The sequence below is a fragment of the Miniopterus natalensis genome, chromosome 11 (assembly GCF_054644295.1).
Source record: "Miniopterus natalensis isolate mMinNat1 chromosome 11, mMinNat1.hap1, whole genome shotgun sequence".
NCBI classification, from domain to species: domain Eukaryota; kingdom Metazoa; phylum Chordata; class Mammalia; order Chiroptera; family Miniopteridae; genus Miniopterus; species Miniopterus natalensis.
In genome coordinates this window covers 23,720,273-23,742,181 of record NC_142091.1, presented here as the reverse complement: position 1 = coordinate 23,742,181, position 21,909 = coordinate 23,720,273, and the positions used below count along the sequence as shown (strand labels likewise).

The 21,909-nt window shown below is 38.5% G+C and overlaps 1 protein-coding gene across 2 annotated transcripts in view; it reads right to left on the bottom strand.

Moving 5' to 3' along the window:
- The window catches only part of MTMR2 (myotubularin related protein 2), a 91,729-nt gene extending 73,112 nt beyond the window's left edge, over positions 1-18,617 (bottom strand). Inside the window, exons 1-2 of one of the 2 annotated variants that reach the window (XM_087821599.1) lie at positions 18,489-18,506; positions 9,104-9,174 (exon numbers count right to left, since the gene is read on the bottom strand). Coding sequence is in view for 1 of the 2 variants with exons in the window: in XM_087821597.1 (XP_087677723.1) it covers positions 18,489-18,568 (80 nt within the window). In the remaining variant the exon portion in view is untranslated. Of the gene's footprint in view, positions 1-9,103; positions 9,175-18,488 lie in introns of both variants that reach the window. The other variant, XM_087821597.1, reaches the window with a different exon arrangement.
- Between the last annotated feature and the right edge of the window lie 3,292 nt (positions 18,618-21,909).

Sequence of the window (21,909 nt, the reverse complement as noted above, 5' to 3'; positions counted from 1 at the left end):
ACTGTAGTATTACTTTTCAAATTAAATTACAGCCTTCCCATATCTGCTTTAATCACTAAATGCCACCACCTCCTAAACCCCTGCCACCAAAAATAAAATAAAAATGTCCCAACATATGCTTAATTAAAAAACACCAGCTATGATTCCAAACTAAGCAATCACTCTCCATTATCCATATTCCTTTTAATTGATAGGCTATAAACAGGGTCATCTCCTGTATCCAAGGCCTTTAATCATAAGTGGTCTCCAAAATGGAGCAGGAAGTGTTGAGGAAGTAAGGGCTTTGTGAATGATGACATTCATTGAATTCAATTCCATGATGATATTCAAGTCATAAGGGGTGAAATTGCTATACAAGATGGTCTTGAAGTTCAAAGCTAAGATTTTAAGATTCAGAGCACAGATATAAAATTCTAGTATCACAAATGAATTGAAGAGTCATAGTTCTAAATATTGGAAATATTTGCTAAATAAGATTTTACAATTTTTAATTTTTAATATCTTTTATCTAGTAGTCAAAATGTCCCCAACTTGTCCCCTCCCACACATGTCCACACACATTTAAACAATAAACTATTGTCCCATTTGAAAATGTGATTCAAAGACTTGTCCTTCCACATGATTTCTTAGCTATATCACATAAACTTTCCCCACAGAAAAGTCCTCACACAGCTGCAACATCATGAAATTTTGTTCTCATTTTTACTTAGTGTAGGCACTTTTCTGCCCAAAACTTTAATCAGAGTTGTGATTAAAAAATAATATTATAATAATTCTGCTCCTTTAAAACCTTTACCAGGAGTACCAAAAACAAACAAACAAAAAAAAAACCACCCTGACATGGTTCAAACATCTAAGCCATAAATACACAGAATATTCCCAGATACTGGATAATCTGAAAGTAATTAGTAAGAATAATGGAGAGTTAAGTATGCTCTGAAACAAAAAGAATCATAATTCTCATAATTCCTCAAGGGTAGGTAAAACATCATTCCTGCCCTCAAGAGCATTAATATCTTTATTTGTTTTAGTCAAATGTGCTATGTCAAAAAAATTATAAATACACACTTTAGAAATTAATGAAGTTGTTAAAGAGAGAATATTTTCTCAAAAGCAACAAAACTGATCAAAATATAATTAGCACTGTGTAATACTCTTGTTAATGATATCAATTATTCTTTATATTTATGCTTATTCATATGTAGATGCCTTTTCCCAAAAGGCTCAAAATACCTTTTAGAGTAAAACTGTAATTATATTCCAATGTACTAAATTTTTATTATCAACCCTTAGGAAGAGCAGTTAAAGTATATGAGCATGCAAACAATTTACAATCACAAATGCATTTATCCAGCTTTGCAGAACCAGGCCCCTGTAAATGGGAAGTGACTCTCACTAGAATTCCCCTCTCTTTACCCCACTCCTTATTCCACCCTAAACTATATTATCCTCTTTATTCCTAATTTAAAAGAATCAAGTCAATATTATTTAAATGTTAACTTCTGGTTCTACAAAATAACCAAATGAACATATATACACACACTTACAGATGAAAGAACAGAACTTAGGTGATAGTAAGAATGGCATAATACAGGCCAGCACTAGTCATACTGTTTTTAATAGCCATGCCACTCTCTCAGCCAGAGTGACAATTTTCTTTCCACCACAAGATGAAAGCACAAATCCCATCCCCTCTTCATCATCCCCACACATTTACTGCCTGCTGTTGCTATAACAGAATGTCCTTTTCCTTTGCTTACTATTCCTAAGAGCGATGTTTCACCCTTTTGGTCTCAAAAGTTCTACTATTTCAAAGTGCAGGATTTAGATGGACAGTTGCACACACACTATTGGTAGGGGGGTAGAAATTACTCTATGTGCTTTCAAAATAGTATCATTAAGATAGAGTACTCTTCTTTTTTTTTTTAGATTTTTTTTTTTTTTTAGTTATACTTATTCCTGAGAATTATTCAAGCTAAAAACTTGCAAATTAAGAAAATTATGTCTTAATGAATTTGGGTACCTACTACAGAATACTTCCTGCCTCAATACCACTGAACTTACAAGCATCCCTGTTAAAGCTGCAAAGGCAGAGAAATCTATCCCCAGATAGAAGGGGTTCCCCTATCACCTCCAAATACTCCCACGCCTCAAGGCACCCCTCAGATGCCTTGAAAAGATGGAGACTAAGAACCTCTACCTCCAACTAAAGGCTCTTAGGCACCTTCCCTCCTGTTCTTCCCACTCTTCCCCACCATTTGGGGAGCAGGAACTTCCTAAATCTCCTTTTTCATACTCTTCCACAGGCGTTCACTAATATCATCAATGTATTATGTATTCACTTTCTTCAAGGGACTTATAGCCTAATGAAGGAGCTGGATATGTTAAGTATCTCATAACAGTGCAGTGTGGGAATGAAGAGATATATAAAGGATGCAGCAGAAACCCAGAAGAGAATACAAAGCACAGAACTGCTTAGCGGACGAAAACATGAGCTTTAGGGTCACAGAGACTTGCTTTCACCATTTAGCAAATAACAATTCAGGCAAGGTACTTAATCTAAGTTCTTTCTGATAACGACACCTTATAAGACTGTGATAAGGATCAAAAAGCATGATCTATAGAAAGTAATTAGTGCTAAATAACTGACAGAATGTGTTCAACAAACACTGTGGAAATGCAAGAGTACCCTCTTCAGAAGGAAAAACAAGATGAAATCAGAAATAAAGATCTCCCATTAAGGAATCTACTAATTAAAATAAAGGAAAGCACTTGGCCCTAAAGGTACTTGTCACTTAAATCTGTACTGTAAAATGTCCTCCTTTGATTAAGATAACTGAGTGTACAAATTTTTTAACTTAAAGTTTTAGTTAATGGAGGAATCATTTAATACAAAGTACAAAAATCAGGAGCGAAAATTTTAAAAACATATTTCATACGTACACGCACCCCCTCATGCACATACCTACACATATCCCATGTAACTTCTGATACATTCAAGCAGAAGACTGGCCCCACACGCCAATTGCAAAACCAGTTCTATCACCAGTATTTTTCAATGGAACCATTACCAAAGTATGGACCTTCTCTGGCTCTGCGGGTTTGCTGGATGGTTACTAAAATTATCATTATTGTCAATACTACTAACACTTGGTGGTATGTCACAGTAATGAACAGAAAAATAAAATCCAAACACTAACAGTCATAAATATTTTGATATTCCTCTTCTCCTGATGTATTTCAAAATCCAATAAAAACATTTCTAGTAAAAGTGAAAAAGTACTTCTGAAAATTAGAGATACAGATAAACAATTCAGAATTAATTCAAATTAATTTTTAACTCAAAACAATCTGAAAACAAGTCACATATATTTCATTACCGTAGTAAACAAATGCCTCCAAAGGACTTGGGAGAGGTTGCATTTCTTTAATTTATAGTCATTACTGACCACAGCCATTACAATAACATCAAGACCACTTGCCTTATTTAAACCGCTTCACTCCTACTGACAATTTAATTTTTCATCAGTATTCCAATGGAAAGTATTCTCTGTAAGTAAAATCCTGAGCACATACATAGCACGTCTGCCGAAGAACATTAAAGAATGTGTTCTGTATTCTGACTGTGAACAAGCTTTTCTAGGAATGCAAATTTTGCTCTCAATACTTACACAATGGACTACAGTGTCACAAGCATTGTTCATCGGCTATTAGTCATTCTGCTGAAAATTTTATTTAAAAAATAATAAAAGGCCTGTAGTGTGTATAAAGCATTTGGGACACAAAAGACTTATTGTCAGACTACTGGAAGAATCGCCAAAATAGAAAAATAACTCCCCAAAACAAATTAATTTACAGCTTATAATTATTTTTAAAATGCTACCCCAGAACCCTGAATTTGTTAACTTAACCAATCTATACTATAAAAGATGGCATAAATGATCTTATCATCATGGCATCTGACTGACAGAGATGAGAGACTACACTTTGTATTCTTCAGAGAAACAAAGGGGATTTGAACTCTGGGACAGCTGGCGCATGTTGGCATTTAGTTTGGAAAACCCCAAGGTTCTAAGGTACATGTGACCTTGAGGTACAGTTTAATTTGTATTATTTCCTTTTAAGATCCATCAACCACACTTCCTAAACTGAAAGTCAGGGTGTATTATTGGGTAATGCAGCAGGAAGTCTGGAAAACCGGGTTACAATGTCTTTTCTTCTGCAGAGTATTGCTTCTTCAAAGATCTTATCTGGAAATATAAATAAATAAAACAGGCAAAAGCCAATGTATTCTAGCCAAAATTAGTATGTCCATAGGGGATTGGGTAAGAAATGGAGAGTAGGAGGGACCCTGGGTTCCAGCACTAATCAATCCCAACACCCTCAGCAGTCCCTTAAAAGTTTCTCAGAACTCCTTCAAAAATCTGACTCAAACTCAGACAAGAGCTAAAACGAAAACTCACCTGCATTCATAAGTAGCTTAGAGGGGAAAAGTTATTTACATATTAGTATAACTCAGAAAATGTCATACTTAACTGAAGACTAGTCAGATCATTAGAGCTCAAAGCACACAACTCTGAGACTGTATTTCCTTGTAGAAACAAACACTTCCATCCCAAATTGAAACATAAGGTCAGAAACACTAAAGGAGGGGAGTTGACATATTGAGTGAACACTTACTCAAAAACACTTTTACCTGGACAAACCCAGAAAACACATGGGGAACTCATGTCTTGATAAATGACCTTGCATGTAATTTTCTCATCCCATCATGAAAACCTAAATTTGTTATTAAAATTAGAAAGTCAGAGCCATTCTTCAAACCATCAGATAGGTATTTTTGTTTTTCCCTAATTATTACTATTAATCAGTCACTCCCATCAGTATGTAACTTTTCTGCACAAACTTGAAACCATCTAAGTGAAGTAACACAGGTATTTTGTTTTGTTTACAGACATTAAGTTAAAACATTCAGTAGGAAAAGAAGAGCATTCATGTCTCTTTCTCTTTCTAGCCTAGAAAGGTTAAGAAGTTAAAAATCTAAAGTATTGGCATGATTCAGTAATTTGTCCCTCCATAATTTTGAATACTGTTCTCTATTTACCAGATTAGTTAGTACAAATCATAAAACAGAAAAAAACACTATCTTCTCACTTATTTTTGTTTTTTCTCACTATCTCTATAAAGATGAAGAAAATATCTTTTTAAATATTTTAAAGTATTAATAACATTAGCATTGCTTTTTACAAATGTCAAAAGTGTTCTCATACACATTATTCTCCATATATATTACCTTTGGGGCCAGATTTCCTGGTACTAAATTATGGTTCAACCACCTGTGTGACCTTGAGGACGTTACTTAACCTCTCGGTGCTTCAGTTTTCTCATCCATAAAGTGGGATACTGATAATTCTTATACCTCACAGGATTGTTATAACAATTAAATGAATTAGTATATGTAATTCATTTAAATGGATTAGACTAGCACACTGAAAGAACTTTAGGGAACCTACAAAGTATCTGAAAATATGTAAAACAGTGCCTGCCACGTAGTACACACTACATTGCTGTTAGCTTTTTAAATTATCGTCATCGTCATCGTCATCAATCATTATGTTTAGGTCTGATAACAATCCTATAAAGAGAGGATAGTAGGTATCACTTTACCCTTTTTCCAGATAAGGGAATCAAGCTCAGAGAAATCCAAGTGACTAATCCAGTCATAGTTAAGAAGTACAATCAAAACTAAAGAACCTATCACTAAGAAATAATCAAGACTTTTCACTACACTGTGTTGTATCATGTCACACAGTATATCTTCTGAGTTTATATAGTTCAATATACTTCTAAAGACCACAATCATTACTCTTTTAAACATTTAAACACTCAAATAATTTTAGGCAGCACACACCAGTAGCCATGTTGAGTCCTTTATCCAAAAGATATCTGCATCTCTTTTATGTATTTTTTGAGTAGCAAAATGAGTCAGACTTCTCAAGAGGAGTCAGCACTAAATAATTAGGCTGGCTGGACAAGATGAATCTGTCATCGGTTTTCCAATACTGACAATTTCTTTTAAATAGCAAAATGTATACCCCATGAAACTACCCCAAGTTATGATTTATGCTGGGCAGTGGAAACAGGATGGCATCTAGAGTCAAAGTTTCAGTTCCATCTTTTCAAGCAGGGGAGAGTGGACAATCATGTCACTTCTCTCAGCCTCATTTACCCATCTGTCAAATGAGGACCTACCTCACAAGGCTCTCACGAGAAACAACTGAGATGATGTAGGTTAAACAGCTTTGTAACTATAAAAATTACATCAAAGCCCTAGCTGGTGTTGCTAAATGGTTAGAGCATCAACCACAGGTTCAATTCCCGGTCAGGGGCACATACCTTGGTTGCAGGTTCGATCCCCGCCTCCATTGGGGTGTATGTGGGAGGCAACCAACAGACGTGTCTCTCTCATGTTGATGTTTCTCTCTCTTCCCAACCCTTTCCCCTCCCTTCCACTCTCTCTAATAATGAATGGGAAAAAAATATCCTCACTCATCGAGTGAGCATTAAAAAAAAAAAATTACACCAAAATGTGTTAACATTACTATTAGCTACATTGATTACATTGATAATACTGAACATTCACTTATTCATTCATTAATCATTTTTTTCTTAGAAAACTGCCGACCAAACTCTCCCAAAATAGAAGTGTCATCCTGGATATTTTGTGCAATTACAGTATATTAAGTGTCACTCTGGACTGGATTAGCAAAGTGAAAGAACTTTAGGTAATCTACAACATATCTATTCTAGTACCATGTACTTAAAGTAAAATGAGTAAAATCTGAGCCACAAAAAATAACAGAAAAAGCCAAGTGACAAGCATATGTATTTTTTCTTTCTGATTTTAAATAATAGTAAACATTTTCAATTAAATCACAAGGAAACTCAGTGGACGTATTATCACAGCAGTAATCATAATACATAATATTTGTGTGACACTAGTTCTCAAAGCATTTCACACATAGCATCATAGAAATACAATAAATGTTATTCTGTTTTTTTCTCAAGGGCATTTTAACACTCATAAAACTTCCACTCTTAGGGAAGTCACTTAACTTCAGTGTCCCAACATCAAAAATGAAAGAATTACACTACATAATAGATAAGGTCTCTTTTTAGAGCTATTACATTTATGATTTTGAGCCTGTGGTTACAAAAAAAGCAAAAAAAAAAAAAAAATTTAATGGAAAAAACCCCTAATAATTACAAAATTTAATAAACTTATTAGAAATGAATAAGTGATTTTAAAATGCCACTTTTTAAAATATTACAATTAAATCATATCCAAAATATCCAGAAAACTGAGTAATTACTGCATTTTATAGTTAAACTTAGTAGTAAATTTCAGAATATTTTAAGTAAAATTAGATAACTACATTTACTAATATAAGGTTACAATTCACTATTAATATATTATACACAATAAAATACAAAATATACACACCAAAATTAATTCACTCTCTTAAGAGTTCAGAAAATACTTTAGAATATTTTAGTCCCTCAGAGATATTGTGAATACAAGCTACAACAATGTAGTACTAAAAATATATAATAACTTCATTACTCAAGGTCTCTGGCTTGGTATATAAAGCATTAGATTCTGTACCAAGCAAATAAAACCACTCCTAATAGTACCTTATAGAATCCAAAGAAAAAAAGAGTTTTTTCATACTACCTATGTTCATATTTCATGCTACAAACTATTCATACTACAATTTACCAAGCACCTATTTGCAAAGCACTATGCTAGCTACTACCACCATTCAAAAATAAAATCAGACACCTCCTTTTCAAAAGCATAAAATGTAAAGGTCAAGCATGATGGGGGAAAAAAAGAGAAAGTGTTTTTCCTCTACCTAGACTACCAGGGTTTTTTGCCACCCAATGATTTCAAAATCAAAATCAATCATCTAGCTGACTAATGATGAAGAAACAGTCCATGTTTCTCATGCACATAACCAATATATGCTTTTAGTTATTTTTTTAAGAACAATGATAGATCAGTTATGATTTTATATATATACAGTGAAGCTGTCAGGCCCAACAAAAATCACTATGTGACTTAGTGAAGTCAGGAGATCACTTACAGCACTAAATAGCTCTGTGACTTTGGAGGAAACAATACCAAACTTTCCTGGCCTTCTAACACTTATTGTGCCTTTGGGTAAGTTATTAAATTTCTCTAGGTCTGTTCCCTCATCTACAAACTTAAGAGAGTTGGACTAGAATCCCAAAGTATCTGGACTGGTGGTTTTCACTTTCAGTGAAGGTTTTTGGGCCCACTCCCAGTGATTCAGAATGTCTGGGCTGGAATCTAGGAAGCTAAATGTTCACCAAGCACCACAGGTGATTGAAATATGCAGGTGATCCTCAGCCATACTTGAGGACATTACAAGTCCTAGACACAGTAAAGGATCTCCTTTGCCCCTAACTGTATAAAAAGACGACAATTTGCTTCAGTGCCAAGGTCTTAGGAATTCTGGATCTAGCCTACTGCGCAGAACACAGATGCTAAACAAATATTTATAGAGAGGAAGGAGGGAGGGAGGGAGGGAGGGAGGGGATAAAGAAAGAAGGGAAGGAAGGGAGGAGACCAGCTAGCTAACTAGTCATATTTTTGGCTAAGAAACATACAAAACGGTAGTAAAATGAAAACTGGGTAAAACATACATCAGCAGCTAGAAAGGAAAGACTGCAGTCTCTATACACAATTTTTTTTTTTTTTACAGACACGCAATTTTAAATATAGCATCAGCCCCTGTCAAACTGCAAAGTACTGAGGAGGAAAAGGAAAAAAAACACTACATGGAAGCCAAAGAATTCTAATGGAAACTTACCAATGGCTAAAACTCAGTCACAGTTCTCCCCAGGTAGAAAAGAGTACATAATTTTAAGAATTGGGACTGGAAATTAGAACTAAAGCTTGTAGTTACTCGTTATTCACATGCATAAATTTCATTTGGAGTAATATATGGACTCCAGAAATACTGTTGGCAATATTAACTTCTGTGGATTTTTTATTTTCATTTTCCCATTCACTTACATTATAATTTTTGAGATGTTTTATCTTCACTTCTGATGATCTTCAAATGTCAATGGCTCTTAACACATTAACTGTAAACAAACACAAAGGAACTTAGGGGAATTCAGATATTTAAGGAACCCTAAAATAAAATATTCTAAATTACTCTGTAAATCCTGTGGGGGAGAAGGGGTGGAGGTGGGGAGAGGAAACTTTGGCATCAAGTTTACTTGCTTCACAATTTATCCAATGGTTAATGTAAAACTCTTCTTTTGAATGGCACTTATACTATCCTCTGATCATCAAACAAAGAAAACAAAATCAACCTATTTCCTGTGGGAAAAATAAAACTTTCAAAGCTAGAGAAATTTTTCTCCAAACATGGACACAACCCACTGGGGTACTGTGCACTCCACCCTTCTCAGCAGTGCGGCGGCCAGGGAACCTCACTTCCTTGTCTCTGCCGCCCAATCAGCCTGCCCTGGGACTGCCCTCTTACTACCAAGAATTGGCCTGGACCCAGGGTGCCAGATAGTGAGGTTCTCTACAGCACAGAGAGTCTGGGTCAAACATCAAACCGTTTACCCTAATCTTCAGTTTTCTCATCTGTAAAGTGAAAACAATAATACTGTTTATTTTACATAATTATAAGGATTATATGAGGAAATACATATTAAGGGATTTAGCACTATGCCCAGCATACAGCAAGTGCTCAATAAATGTTAAGAGCTATCATTTATATTATTGTTAATATTTTTAATTTATTACTACAACAACTATCTACTCCTTGACAGCTTATCTCAGGTGTTAATATTTTTAGGTACTGCCTTTGGTTATAATTGAAGAATATTATCCAATACCAGTAACAGAGGATATCTATGAGATATAAAATCTTATTTTTGAACTGTGCTGAGCATCTTGGCTCAGCTCAAGAAAACTAAGGCTTGTAATCACTAGCCCATCCTCAGCCAAAGTTACTACCCCTTTTGCAACCACCTAACAAAGTCCTATTTGAACAAACGCTCACTTGCAGTTATCAGTAATGGTGACTCTGTTAATAAAAGAGATAGATATATTTATGACTCATGACTGTTAGACCCTCTGAGCCAATGAATAATGCTCTATCAATTCAAAGGAGACTTCTCTACCCTCTTCTACTCACTCTCAAATATTAAACTGCTGATGTTTGACATTACTAACTTAAAATATTAATATTTATGGTAGGTGACACACAGATGCGTAAAACACTGATTTCTCTGAATTTTCAATTAAATTCTTAGATCAAAGATATAAAAACAAACACAAAATAGTGGCAAAGGCATTCATAAAATAACATGGTCCAGGCCCTGGGTGGGTGGCTCAGTTGGTTGGAGTATCATCCCAATATGCAAAGATCATGGGTTCAATCTCTAATCAGGGTACATACAGAAGGCAACCAATGAATGCATAAATAAGTGGAACAACAAATCGGTATTTCTCTGTCTCTGTCTCTTGCTCTCTCCCACTCTCTCTCCCCCCTCTTCCTCTCTTTCTCTTAAAAATACTCAATTAAAAAAATATAACATGGTCCAAAATGACCAGCTTCATTCCTCTTTTTAGAGACCAAAATGTAGAATTTAAAATGAAAGAAAATACCTAAGTAGAACTTGAGGCAATATTCTGGGGGGAAATAAAACAAATGGATACACAGCTTGGAAATGAATGCCAAACTACAGAGGAATAAGCAGTCAGTGTAGGCCATCTTTCCCGCCACCACCACCACTTTAACCATGCAATTCCTGGAGCTCTTCAAATGGAATAAATGAAATAGCACAGCTGCTCATTCTTCTCTTGCTTTTCTACTTGTCTTTCACTTAATGATCTGGAAATTATTAAATATGTCCCCTTTATTTTATGGTCCTAGATTAGGATCATAAAAATCTGGCCCAACATAATACACAAAAAAAGGTACAAAATTAACAACTCAGAGTTTAGAGTATTCCAAATGCAGTTCTCTTTTTTGGTCCACTACAATATATCATCTCTCTCTCAGCGTATTTTCTATCTTGGTCATTGCATTTGCAAGTCTAAGGCTGTCTCTGGCATAAGTGTTCTAGACTTTAACTGGAAAATGCCTTTCTTGCTTTAAAATGACTTGTTTGGTATACCATGGGAGAAGCTGTTGCAGATTGTCTCCAATATCAAGTCTCTCCTATTCCTAACCTCCAACTCTTAGCTCAGCACAAGGCCTCCCAGAAGAGACTATATATCCAGCCTCCCTTGTGGCTAGGTATGGCCATGGGACCATGTTCTGGCCAACTGTATATAAGCTTAAAAGACTATGTGTGACTTCAAAAAAGTATCCTATCACGTGAGAGAGAACATGCTTTTCTTCTTCCTGTTCTCCTTCCTTTGAGTAGAATGAAAATGCAGTGGTTAGAACTCCAACAGGAATTTTGGTTCATGAGATAACACTGAAATGTAAAATAAGATACATAAGTTAGAAAAAAATCTGTGTCCTTGATATTTCAGATCCACTATATTGACCTATAATGACTATCGTTGGGCTTTTATGTGTGAAAAAAAATTATCTCTATTTTAAGCCACAGTTAGTTTGGATTTTCTGTTATAGTCTTGCTAACCCTAAACTAAACTACTAAATTAAACTAAAATAAAATAAAGCGAAAAGACTTTCCCAAGTATCAGTTTTTAGGGTTTTTTGAAGCCTAAAGATTAAAACATATTTTAAAAGTTAATTTTTATTATATTAAAAACATAGAATTGGCCCCTATTTAATCTAGACTAAAAAAGTATTTAATGAGCCAAAGAGTTAATCACATCCAGTAAGAGACTTTGAAAGAATGAAAATTTATCAGCAATTACTGCCATGGGTACCATGTACTTGAGCAGGGGAAGAATTATAAAACTTGCTCATTAGTGGTCTATAGTGATGACAACATTGACGCATATATAGAAACACATTAAGAGGGGTAAACACAATTAGTTCAGTGTAATAAAGTTACAGGAAAGGGAATTGAGGTTATTATTTTCATTAAGAGGGCATCTTCTCTAGTCCCTTTAATTTTAATAACATACCAATCTTTTTTTATAGTTCCATTTTTAACCCGACTTCCTGTGGAAAGCAGCTTATAAAATCACTCCCAATCTTGACTATAACCCCTCAGTAGTTAATCACAAAGTGCTTTACCTCTTCAAAACTAATTTCCTGAAAAGGAGAAAATATTCTATACTAAAATCTAGAGAATTTTCACTGGTCAACTCCTGAATCACATGCCACCTTTGGCCCTGGAGATTCTGAATATAACAGCATTAACCTGAGAGCTTTCCAAAACAAACATACTGCTTTCTGGGCATTTGTATCTGGGTGATTTCCTTCCCTTGGGCATAATCCAAGCTTTACTGGTTCAGGTGATGTCCTGAATTACTTCATGACACTATTTTAAAATGCATGTTACCACTAATGTATCTCACCAGGATCTATTTTTAAGAAAAAGCCTAAGACATGTATTCTTGGCTTGCGTGAGAAGACCTCGGGAAATTCCCTAACAATCAGATACGATAAATCCACAAAAGATGACTTTTACTTTCTACTACTTCAGTCAATACTTTACAAAAATACTCTCAAGTAATAGGCTTAAAGTAAGTAGTGCTAACATAGATCTTAGTCCATTTCAACTAATACTGGAGTTACTAGGCAACAATTAATAAAAGATTGAAGGCAATGGTGCTCAAACATTGCCATGCATCAGTATCACCTGGAGGGCATGCTAAAACACAAACTGTGGCTCCACTTTTGATTCAGTTAGATCTGAGGTGGGACCAGGAAATCTGTATTTTTAACAAATTCCCAAGAAATGCTGATGCTAGTGGTCCAGGAACTACGGATCTACATAAATAGAAGACTACTGAAGGTAGCATAAGGAGGAAAGAAGAAAATGTATATGGGTCCCAATCTCAGCTTTAGTACTAATTTATATACTTTTGATTAGTAATTCATCTCTTTAAATGTGCTTTCAGAAAATCTACACAATAATTACTTAGTTCATAGTAATAGTGGATCTTATCTTACAAAACTTTCAAGTTCTTTTTTACAGTCCTGGAACACTGAAATCCAAAATAAGTAATTTTTAGGTTACCGAAATGTTCAATGTCTGACTCAAAGTGCTAATAATGAGGCCAAGGTTGGGAGGTTCAACCTGTTAGCTTCACTTAGTTCTGTAGCTATAGTTTCTACCACTAACCCTGGCCAGCTGCCTCAGAAGACATGCCAAGAGTTGGGAAATGTAAGAATGTACGATTGGACACAAATCCATCACCACTACTGGAAAAATATCCCAAAAGCACATTTCCTACTGACGACGTATCTCTAAGTGACCTTGAAGATAAAATGAAAATGTATTGAGACCTTGCCACAAAACGTGGTTTAGGAACCTTAAAACCTCTTCTACCTCTTCAGGCTATAAGCACCATCAAAATTCATGGAAACAGAAATCCAGGATTTGCTGTTTTCAAATGATGATAATTTTAAGGAAGACAAGCCACTGAAAAATGTAAACAGTTGGAGGTTACTATTTTTAGTATATTATGGGTGCCTCACCTTTGATTTTTTTAAGATCTAAGTTAAATGTAAATAAGGGATGCTCATAAATGCTAATGAATTTATAAACTAAAAATCAACTGATAAACCAAAACAATCTGAAACAAACCAGTGGTGCTCAGAACAACTACAGCATGAGGATATATAAAGGATGGAAGAAACAAACATTAAATAAAATGCCTGACAAGATAAGTTAGAACAAGAACAAAGTAATCAAGAGTAGAAGAGGGGAAAGTAGGAAGGCTAAGAGAACGTAATATCATGAAGATACACAGGACCAGACACAGAAAACATAATGCAGCCAATAAAATCAGCTCAGGGTGTCAAGAAGCTTCCTGCAAGAATAATTTCAGCTTCAACCTAAAATTGTGACTTTATAGGCCAAACTCAACAGAAGGGGAAAAAACCCTTTTTAATCCTTTGAATGGAAACAACAAATAAGTGATGAACATTTAGACCACTTTTCTTTATTTAAATGTTTACTGAGCACATATTTGGCATTAGATACATATGGTAGACCCTTGAACAACATGATGGTTAGGGCTCTGACCCTCAAGCAGTTGAAAATCCAAGTATAACTTTTGACTCCCCCAAAATTTAGCTGACCCTCAGTATCTGGGGGTATTGGTTCCAGGAACTCCCGCAGATACCAAAATCTATGGATACATAAGTCCCCTATATAAAATGGTGTAGATAAATGCACACAGTGGCCCTCCGCATCTGTGGACTCCCAGCTACCATCGAAACAGTACAGGTATTTATTGAAAAAATCCACGTATGAGTGGACCAGCACAGTTCAAACCTGTGTTGTTCAAGGGTCAGCTATATTAGCATTTGATTGTGCATAGCAAAAAGTAAAAACACAATCAAGCAGTACAGTTTAAAACAGTGTACAAACTAAAAAATGGAAAACCAGACTAAGGCAGAATGGCATCAACATAGTGTTCAATTCTGATACAATTCTGAGGCTCTCAAAACTAGCTATCATCTATCTATAATTTAGAGTATTGTTTTATCTATAGCCTGTAAAGTTACACTTATATCAAGAATCAGAGCAAGACCAGCAATAATAAAATTAGGGAATACATTCGGATTATCACTCTGAAGTGAATTTTTTCACAACTCTCTCTAGGGGGCTGAACTGTTGAAGAATGGACAATAAACAGCAGGATATACACGAGCTGCTGAACAGCTCACAGAAGCAGGGCAATACCAAGCAGGACCCACCAAAGAAAATTGCTTTTTTAGGGATGCTCATTAAGAAACTGCTATCTGGATATCATATAAAGAATGAAACGCACGACGAGGATGTAAAGTATAGCACAGGGAATATAGTCAACAATACTGTAATATCTATGTATGGTACCAGGTGGATCTTAGACTTGTCAGAGATCATTTCGTAAGTTATATAAATATCTTACCACTACACTGTACACCTGAAACTAATATAGCACTGAATGTCAACTATAATTGAATTTTTTTAAATCAAAGGAAAGAAATTGTTCTTTTGTGACCAAAGGCATCAGGTCTGTGATGACGCAGAAGGCAAAAATGACCATATATATCAAGACTCAACTTAAGTTTACTGTGAACTGCAGGTCCCACAAGAGATAGTCGTCCAACTTCAATGAAGTGTGTTATTTTTTAAAAACAACCAACAAAAAACAATGGGCAAATACATGAGTTTGTATTATTTTTCAGATTTATATACTTCCTAAAACATCTTATAAATTATAAACATAACATAGTATTTAAACTGAATCCATCTAAGAGGAAGTACTTGAAGAAATTAGAGATGAGTATATTACCAACTTCAGTTACAAATCTGACTGAAGACTTTTTGTAAACTGAAGATGATGCAGTTACATAATTTCCATTTTGAAACAAACAGAAAGCATACATAATTTTTTGCATAAACAAATTTCCTTGGAGCTAAACAGCAGAAATTTATGTCAACCTAGTGTGTAAAAGACAATCTGTAACACATGGAACGGTATTATTAACTATATTTTGCAGGAGATATCAAAACAAATTCATATGGCAATTTCCTAATTGAAAATTTGAAATAAAAAATTTCCTAATTGTATCAGAAGGCATAAAAATAAACTACAATTTAAGGACAGCATTTCTGCAAAAGGCTGAGATAATAAATATAGTCCAAACATCAATATTTTGGTTAATCATAAGCTAATGAAAGTAAAAACTTAATCTGTATAGCCATTTAACATAGCTATTATAACCATGGTTGTCCACACTGTCTCTATTAGAATCACCTGTGACTATTAGTGTAGATTAAGTTTAAAAGCTTTCTAACAAGTGTCTACCTACAATGCAGCTGTTTTATACTGTTGATTAAAGAGAGTGCCACCAATAAGTATGATTCATGAACTAAAAGACATAATTTAGCAAGGGTGAATTCTATACAGTAGACTTTCAACAAATGTTTTCTATCTTCCAGAGGAGAGGAATGAAAGTTGGCATTGTAATGGAAAGTAGAGTTATATTTTCGTCCAGGGAGAATGAGGCTAACACGATATTCAAAATTCTTTCAAGTAGTTCTTAATTCTCTCAAATTCTTCTGTCAGTAACATAATTTTTTTTATTAAGAAGTTAAAACAGATCTATAAACTCTAATTACAGTTGCTAGGCTTTACCTTTAAGAAATAAGTGTGCTTAAGTGGCACAATTAGGTACATTAATTTATAATAATAAGACAGCATTTATTTAGTGTAATTTCAAAGATCCATAACAAAAGTTATTTGTAAAGGGAATATTTGATAAGAATGTCTTCATCTTAATAACTGACCAGAATGCATTTATAATTGATAAGAATGATTTAGAATGATTGATAGGAATGCATTCATCTTAGTATTATCAAGATAAAGGAAGATAAAATTTTAGAGTTCCAAGAGACCTTACAGATTTGCTAGATCAACCCCCTTATTTTAAAAGATGAGAAATCTGCAGACCAGAAAAGTTAAATGGTACCTGCCAAAGAGCTACCCGAGACAAGGACTTTAGAGCCTGGGCCTCTTGACTTCTAGTACTTTCCTTTTTCTATCAGACTATGCTGCCTCCTGTGGTTCTATATCCTCTAGTTTGAGTGAGATTAGTGGTTGCCTGGCTGGTTTTCTTTACATTCTATTCTGAACCATAGTTGTCATTTTGTAACTTTCCCATAAAATTATAATTTTCTGATCTGTCCTCTTAATGGTTTTACAGCCGAGTATGTAAATCCTCAGCTTTCTAAATTTCAGGCTAATAAAGGTTTTACAAAATCCTTGACACAAATGCACAATATACATAATCAAACACAAAGGAAAATTCTCTCCTGGATAATTCAATCTACAAATCCAAAAAAACATTTACTGAGCAACTGTGACACGCAGGGTCTCCACTAACTGTGGGGATAAGAAGCTGAGTAGGACATGGCCCTTGTGTTCAGTAGCTCACAGCCTAGTGGAGAAGACAATTAAGCCAACAGCGCTTGTTGACGACACTGAAAAAAGGGATGGGCAGGTGTCTGAAGGAAGGGGATCTAATTTAGAATGATGGGACCAGCTAATAGTTTCCCAATGAGGCCCTGAACAGCAATAGGAAAAACTGCCACTATCACCCATATTTATCAGAGTCCAAAATGAATTAAAAGAAACACAGCAACTTCAATTCATTGGGGCGGGGAGGGGGAGAATCCTGTGTGCATATTTTTTTCAATGGAAAAGAACCTGATACCACCCTGGCAGGTGGCTGAGGTGGCTGGAGCATCCTCTAGTACACCAAAAGGCTGGGCGTTGGGTCCCTGGTTGGGGCAGGTGCGGGAGGCAAGGATCTAAGTTTCTCTCCCACATCCATGTTTCTCTCTCTCTCCCTCTCTCTCTCCCCCCCTTCCTCTCTCTCCAAAAATCAATAAAAACATATCCTCGGGTGAGGATTAAAAAACAATCTGATGTCACTGTGGCTCTATAACCAATACAGATCCCCAATTACTTAATAAAATTTTAAATCACTATTTTTAAAAAATGGTGAAGAAAGAAAAAAATGACATCTAAAACCTGTCTCGTTAATATTCATTCACAAGAACTCTCTCCAAAGCTGCATACTAAGGTCTCCTCAAAATTACGGGGGGGTGGGGGATCGCCTCAGGTAGAAGTGAAACCACCTGGAGACCCTGTCGCCCGCGAAGGGAGAACCCAGCGCCCGCTGCCCCCTCCGGCGGGACAGGGCTCCCTCAGAGCCCCAGACAGCGGCTCTCAGCTGGAAGGTGAGGCCAGGCGGGCACGCCGGGCACTTTTATTTACATTTTTAAGCACAGCCGCGGGAGACGTTCAGAGAGGACGGAAAATCGTGAAAAAGAGGAGGAAACGAAGGGACGGAAAAGGGAGGAGAGGCGTGGGTAAGAATCCCAAAGCCAAAGGCATAAAGGCGGACAGAAGAAAGACGAGAGGATAGTTTGGGAAAGAGGAGAAAAGCGAGCACAGCGGGGAGGAAATGGGGGAGGGGAGGGGAAGGGCTGTCTAAAAAAATCTGAGAGGAAACGAGGGGTGAGGGAAAGCGGCGAACCGGGGCTACCTCCGCCGGGGACACCAGACTGACACACCGAAGGCGGAGGGGGCGACAGAGCAGCAGTGAGTTTGGACCTCCGTTTACCAGCCTCTAAGCCCCAGAGCGGGAGGACGCGGCCCTCAGGTCCCAGGGAAGGAGTCCGGCGCGGCCTCGGAGAGCGAGCCCGGGGCTGGGACGCGGTCCCGCGGGCCCCGGCCCCTCTCAGCCCCCTCGGCCGCTGGGCGGGGCCCTGCGCGTCCCGGTTACCTGGACAGGGAGTCCACGCTGGGCGGCCGCGCTGCCGCCGGCTGGGAGTCGAGGCTCTCGCAGCTCGAGCTCTTCTCCATGGCGCGGCGGGGCGGCGGGAGGGAGAGGCTGAAGCGACCTCCGCGGCGGCCGGGCGGGAGGAGCGGAGGGCGGAGTGCGCCGGGCAGGGGCCGCGGTCAGGCCAGCGCCGGCCCGGCTGGGAGACCGGAAGCGGCCATGTTCCCCCAGCCTGCACCGCGCGGGGGCTGCCGGGGCGCGGGAGGACCCCGCGGCGCCCCTCCGACGCCCGCCCGACGCGCGGCTCTGGGCGCGGGCGCGGGAAGGGGCGGCCCTGGCGGAGCGGGTGCTCTGAGGCGCGGCACCGGGGGGGGGGGGGGGGGGGGGGGGGGGGGAGGGGGCGTCTTAGAAGAGCGAGGATGGAGGGAATACTAGGGGCGAGGGTCACAGGGAAAGAGAGTCGAGCATCGGAGGGGCGAGGATAACGGAGACAGGAGTGTGGAGGCCGAGGGAAGGGAGAAGGCGGGGTGGTGAAGGAAGGGGGGCGAACCATAGGATGGTAAAGGGGCAGAAAGCACGGGGGGCAGGGGGCTCAGGAAGGAAGGACGCGAACGGGATAGGATAGGAGCGATGAAATGACAAAATGCTGGCCAGATTAGGGGCTGAGAATGATTAAATAATTAAGCTGTAAAGATTAAGGCCTGCTTTAGAGCCAGTCAGACGTGAGTTCAAATCCTGCCTCTGCCAGTTGCCTGCGGTGTAACCCAGGACATTGAACATCAACTTCGTTATCGGTAAAACAGGAATAATCATTTAGCAGCTTAGATGAGTTAATACGTGTAAAGTGACCAAAACAGTGCTTGGCACGTAAGAAGCGCTCAAAGGTTAGCTATGCGCGTGACTCCCCACTGGGTCAGCGCTGTTGGGAGGGACCGGAGGGCCTGGCCCGCGGGGCTCGGCGGCCCAGCCTCGACCTTGGATCCGGAGGTCACGGTTCGATTCCGGGTCAGGGCACGTGCCCAGGTCTCGGGCTCGATCCCCAGTAGAGGGCGTGCAGGGGGCAGCTGGGCAATGACGTGTTTCAACTCTCTCCCCCCTCTCCTCCTCCCTTCCTCTCTCTGAAATAAAGATATCTTTTAAAAAATGGAATGGACTAATGTATGTAAACAGTTTCTAACACAACAAAAAATGGTAGCCACGGGAGGGGAAGTAAGAAGTGATTGGGAAGGGAAGGGTAGTGGGGAAAGCATAGGGCTAATAGGGGGAAAGAGTGATAAATGCTCCTCTTTCTGTCCCCATCCCAGCCCTGGCCCAGCCCTGGCGAAAAGGCACCAGAACAGAAGCTGAGACTGTCAGTCCTGGGACTTGGAGGGAAGTCTGCGCGGGCCTGGAAGTGTCTGTAGGGAAAAGCACTTAGACGTTAATCCATTCCCGCACAAAGAAGTATGGAAGAGGAAATTGAGAGGGAACCGACAAATACGCAAAAGAACTAGATACATGTAACTGCTGAGTGGGGTGCTGTTGGACAAACATTTCGCCCTCTTTCCCTGCAGCGCAGGAAGGGAGGGTAGACAGAATTGTGCTAAGACAACAGGAACTGGGTCAAGAGGAAATGCTAGTGCTGGTAATTTTCTGTAACAGAGGACACGGGAAGGACATGGACAGGATACCACAAAGGAATTTTTCTGATTGAGCCTAAAGCCCAGTCACCTCGTATATGGTGCAGAAAATGTGCAAAAATTATTTTTGTAAAAAATTAGTCATTTAAAGAAAAATAAAAACAACTTCCTTACTAGGATACATAGAATTATATTGATTTAAACTAGGTTTAATGTATACTGACAAGTGATGTTTTTAAGAAAATCTTAAAGTATAGGGCCAGTGAAATATTAACGTGCAAGTACATTCCCCAAAAGAACGTCCTAGCCTAGTTGTGTTTAGCATAAGCTAGAGCACTTATTTAAATGAATTAATATGTGTGAAAGCACAAAAGGCTTAACTTTTCTGTTCCATTCTCCAGCTTGGCAAGGACAGAGTGATAGCTGATGTTTTTTATTTCTATAATTTTTAAAGAGAACTGCACTCCTTTGATGGGCAAAGAGAGTAGGTAGTCAGAAACACTTAACAAGCATAAACATTTACAATGATTGATAAATAATTTGCTTATTACTTCTTTGGCAGACAGACATGAACAGAGCATGGATGATGGGCCAGGTACAGAACCTCAGCAGGTTGGAAAGCCCCAGGTGCCTAGCAATGGACAATTGCAAGGAGGGACCTTGCCCCCAGGGTGACCTTTCCTCCGCTAGCAAAATGATGGTCTGGTGGTTTGGACCCCTTAACCTTTCCTCCCTAGTAATAACATCTAAGCCTCAGTTGTATTTCAGCTCCAGGCCCAGAAAAGCAGCAAACCCAGCTACAGCTGACCTCAGGACCAGCTGCCTGGGATAATGACCCTGCCCTGGCGCCCATCCATCAATCAGTGGACACCAAAACCCTGAAAGGATACACGTGGAAAGCTGCTGAATATTATAATGAGATCTTCATCTGAGACCGCCCCTAAAATCTCCACCCATTAAAACCATTAGGACCAAGGACCCTGTGCTCTCCCTTCCTGGGGCATACCCACCCCTTTCCCTTCCCTGCCCGCCGCCCCCCAGGTGTGCTACCATTAGCCTCCTCACTCTCAAGCTCCCAGGCCCTTCCTTTACCTCTATAACATGTTTCCTCAGCCTATTTCTTCTAGGAATTACTTTTCCTACCTCTGTGATTTACCAAATAAGTGTTCTCTTACAGTTTGGGTCTTGGCTCTGAATTCTTGCCTATCCAGAACTCAAGTACTGCGGCTGCTGAACCCAGGTCCGGTCTGACCCCACTGAACTAACACCCATTGCCATTCCCACTGCTGACAACACTTCCCCATCCCTACCTGCCTTCCAAAATGCTGACTCATTGTCACTTGATACTTTGACATATTTTCCAAGCTAAGTTTGGTGAAGACTGCTGAATCCTTGAATGGGAGACCCATGTGCTCTCTACTACCCATTTCATTTCTAGCACTGTATTAATAGAGCACTTGAAACCATCTGCCTGATGATGTAATAAAGTTATATATGGGCCAATCTGGTGGTTAATAAAGAACAGTAATGTTATTCGTAGAGACTTTTGAACCAGACAAATCTAAATGGAATCCTACGTCTGTCATTTATTTGCTCTATGATTTTAAGTTCGTTCTCCAAGACTCAGTTTTCTTTTTCCTAAAATGGAAATTAAACTACCCCATAAGCCCTGGCCAATGCTGTTCAGTGGCCGCCCACCGAAGGGCCCAGGGTTCAATTCCCCGGTCAAGGGCACATACCTGGGTTGCAGGTTCATTCCCCGGCCTGGTAGGGGCATGTATGGGAGGCCTCTCTCACATGGATGT